General features: G+C 39.8%; 1 protein-coding gene across 1 annotated transcript; it reads left to right on the top strand.

The window, feature by feature from the left end:
* Window positions 1-389: 389 nt before the first annotated feature.
* Window positions 390-2,772, top strand: LOC130463095 (uncharacterized). Its single transcript, XM_056832132.1, has 4 exons — window positions 390-1,406; window positions 1,572-1,711; window positions 1,832-2,068; window positions 2,133-2,772. The coding sequence occupies exons 1-4, from the start codon at window positions 390-392 to the stop codon at window positions 2,770-2,772; spliced, it is 2,034 nt and encodes a 677-aa protein (XP_056688110.1).
* The last annotated feature ends 749 nt before the right edge of the window (window positions 2,773-3,521 follow it).

A 3,521-nucleotide genomic window follows, 5' to 3' on the forward strand; every position in this document is an offset into this window, starting at 1 on the left:
AAGAGGGTAGCAGTAGGGTGTTTTCTAAAATTGATAGGGTCATGGCTAATGATCTATGGATGCAGCTCTTCCCTAGTGCAGAAGCTGGTTTTCTTTCTTAGGGTTTGTTTGATCACTGCCCTATGGTGTTGTCTGTGTATCCATGTAATAACACTGCAAGGAAGCCCTTTAGATACTTTGACATGTGGAAGCATGCTGATGGCTACACTGAGTTAGTCAAAGCTAATTGGGATAAGCCTGATGTGGGTACTTCAATGTATCAAGTGGTAATGAAGCCAAGAAGAATAAAGGGGGTGTTCAAGCAGTTGAATAAGGATGGGTTTAATGATATCCATGCAGCTGATTTGAAAGCATTGCATGAACTGGCTCAATGCTAGAGAGAGTTGCATATGAATCCTAATGATAATGATATTGCTGATAAAGAAAATGAAGCTGCAAATCAATATAGGATTGTGCATTCTGTATACCTATATTTTCTGAGACAAAAAGCTAAAGAGGCATGGGCCAAGTGGGGTGATGAGAATAGTGCCATTTTTCACAAGAGTATTCGTGCTAGAATTATACAAAATTCAGTGTATGCCATACATGACATGGAGGGGAAATGGGTGTGTGATGAGCAATCTGTGGCTAATGCCTTCTTGCAGTACTATCAGAAACCCCTGGGGTCCAATACAACTCATAGAAGTTGCATTATGCCTGAGGTTGTTGGTGCTGGACCTATTTTGAATGTTGTACAAGGTCAGTGTTTGACTGCTCAAGTCACTGGTGATGAGGTGAAGGCTGCTATGTTTGCCATTAATGGGGACAAAGCACCTGGACCTGATGGTTTTGGGAGCCATTTCTTTAAGGAGAATTGGCATATTGTGGGTGGGGATGTTACTAAAGCTGTCCTGGACTTTTTTAGGACTGGAAAGCTGCTGAAGGAGATAAATGCTACAACCATTACCTTGATCCCAAAGACCAAATGTCCTGCTAGTGTTACTGAGTTCAGACCAATCTCATGCTGTAATGTAATTTATATGTGCATAACTAAGATCTTGTGTGAAAGAATGAAAGTGGTTTTGCCTGAGTTGATTGCTGAGAACCAGGGGGCTTTTGTCCATGGTAGGTTCATCATGCATAATATCATGATTTGTCAAGAAATTGTGAGACAATATGGTAGGAAGAGTGCCTCTCCCAGCTGTTTAGTTAAGCTAGATATGCAGAAAGCTTATGACACAATTGAATGGGATTTTCTGGAGGAAATGCTACTTGGTTTGGGGTTTCCTGATCAATTTGTGGCTTGGATTTTGGTTTGTGTCATTACCCCTAAATTCTGTTTGATGATCAATGGTACTTTACATGGCTTCTTTGCTTCAAAAAGGGGGTTGAGACAAGGGGATCCCCTTTCACCCTTGTTGTTTGTGGTATGCATGGAATACCTGTCCAGAATCATGCTGAAGTTGGGTCAGGAAAAAGGATTTAGATATCACCCTAGGTGCAAAGCTACTAAGCTCACTCATCTGTGCTTTGCAGATGATTTAATTCTTTGCTGCAGGGGTGATTCTCAATCCATTCTCATGATGATTTAGAGCTTCAAAATCTTTTCTGACACTTCTGGTTTGAAAGCCAATGTGCAAAAATCTGCCATATATGCTGCTGGTATGAAGCAAGCTGAATTTGCAAAGGTGGTTGAGTTATCCGGGTTTACTGCAGGAAGCTTCCCTTTTAGGTATCTTGAGGTACCAATCTATTTTAAAAGGATAACTAATGCTGATTGTGAATGCCTAGTTGACAAAATGATGGCTAGGATTAAAATCTAGAGTTCTAGGAACTTATCTTTTGCTGGCAGAATTACCTTAATCAATTCTGTTTTGATGAGTGTGCATGCATACTGGGCTCAGGTGTTTGTGTTGCCAAAACACACACTTAAAACTGTGGAGGCCATCTGCAGAGCCTTTCTTTGGCAAGGTTCCTATTTTAGTTCTAAACCTGGGTATATAGCATGGGACAAGGTGTGTACAGCAAAGAAAGAGGGTGGTCTAGGAATCAGGAATGTTCAGATTTGGAACATTGCAGCTTTGGGGAAGTATGTGTGGGCAATTGCCAGAAAGCAGGATATTATGTGGGTAAGATGGGCAAATTGGTGATAGTGGGTGGTATTGGAGGAAAATTTGTGCTGTCAAGGAACAATTGAAGCAGTACTATGATGAGAACAGCTTTGCTCAATTGCCTAAGTATTCTGTGAAGAAGGTATATAAGCAAATGGTGGTTCATCACCAGAAACTTCCTTGGTGTTTTGCAGTCTGGTGTAGAGTTGCAGTTCCTAAACACAGAGTCATTTGGTGGCTCATGGTCCATGGGAGATTACAGACTAGATCCAGGTTGAAAAAACTGGGGGTATGTGAAACCTCCATGTGTCTGATTTGTGACAGTCACGAGGAAACTCATCCTCATCTCTTTTTTGAATGCTGCTACAGCAAAGCATGCCTGATGGAGATAAAGCAATGGCTTGGCATACCAGGTCGAATTGTTCATTACATGGGTTTGATCAGATGGATTCAATGGAAGAGCAAGGGGAATAAATTCCATAAGATGGTTCAATATACTGCAGTTAATGCTGTAGTGTATGCCATTTGGAAAGTCAGAAATGATGCTCTATGGAACAACAAGATTCCTACTATACTACATACTCTCAATTTTGTGAAACAAAGTGTCATAAGTAGAATTCAATGTATAGGGGGGCCTGATAGTGATATTGTACAACAATGGTGGCAGGAGAAGATTGTTTAGTGGGGTGTTACTTGGTCTGTTTTCATGGCTGGTGCCATGTTGGGTTTTGGTCTTGCCTTGTTTCAGTTGGCTTATGTCCTTCCTAGAAGGTTCTTAGCTTTGTTTCTTGGCTTCTGTTTGTAAAGGGTGTTTTCCTAATCAATGAAATGATTACGCTGATTTATCAAAAAAAAAAAAAAAGACTACTCTATTCCTCCCCTATATATATGTGATCAATGTTCACAAAATATAGAACATCCAACACACATTGAATTCAACCGAATCTAATAATTTGCCTATCATATCACTTATTGTGATTTCCCGAGTGCACATAAAACCTTAGATAATATCCTAGTTGGTTGAACCTAAGGAGGATCCGAACGTGCTGTAAACTATCTACGGAGGGGCGACATTTAGAGCCCTATACTTGTTCTTGTTCGGTTCGGGAGCAGCTAGGGAAGGCACGCATCGCATAGTATGTATACTAAATTAAGATAATTGATTACGTGGCAATTAATTTCGATTCCTGGCTTTATGGTTTTTCCGCATGAATTATGTTGTTCATAACCTTACAGTCAGTACCAATACAGAAAATTTAGTACCAATACATTATATATTAGTACCAATAACATAAAATGACTTGTATTGGTACTTCTAAGCAATTTTGTGTTATTGGTACTAAAATATTAGTATTGATACTAAATTTTCTGTATTGGTACTCACTTGTGTCCAAGCCACTCCTCTTCCCGTTCTATTTATTTTTTTGTATG

Source organism: Spinacia oleracea, chromosome 6 (assembly GCF_020520425.1).
Source record: "Spinacia oleracea cultivar Varoflay chromosome 6, BTI_SOV_V1, whole genome shotgun sequence".
Classification (NCBI taxonomy): Eukaryota; Viridiplantae; Streptophyta; class Magnoliopsida; order Caryophyllales; family Amaranthaceae; genus Spinacia; species Spinacia oleracea.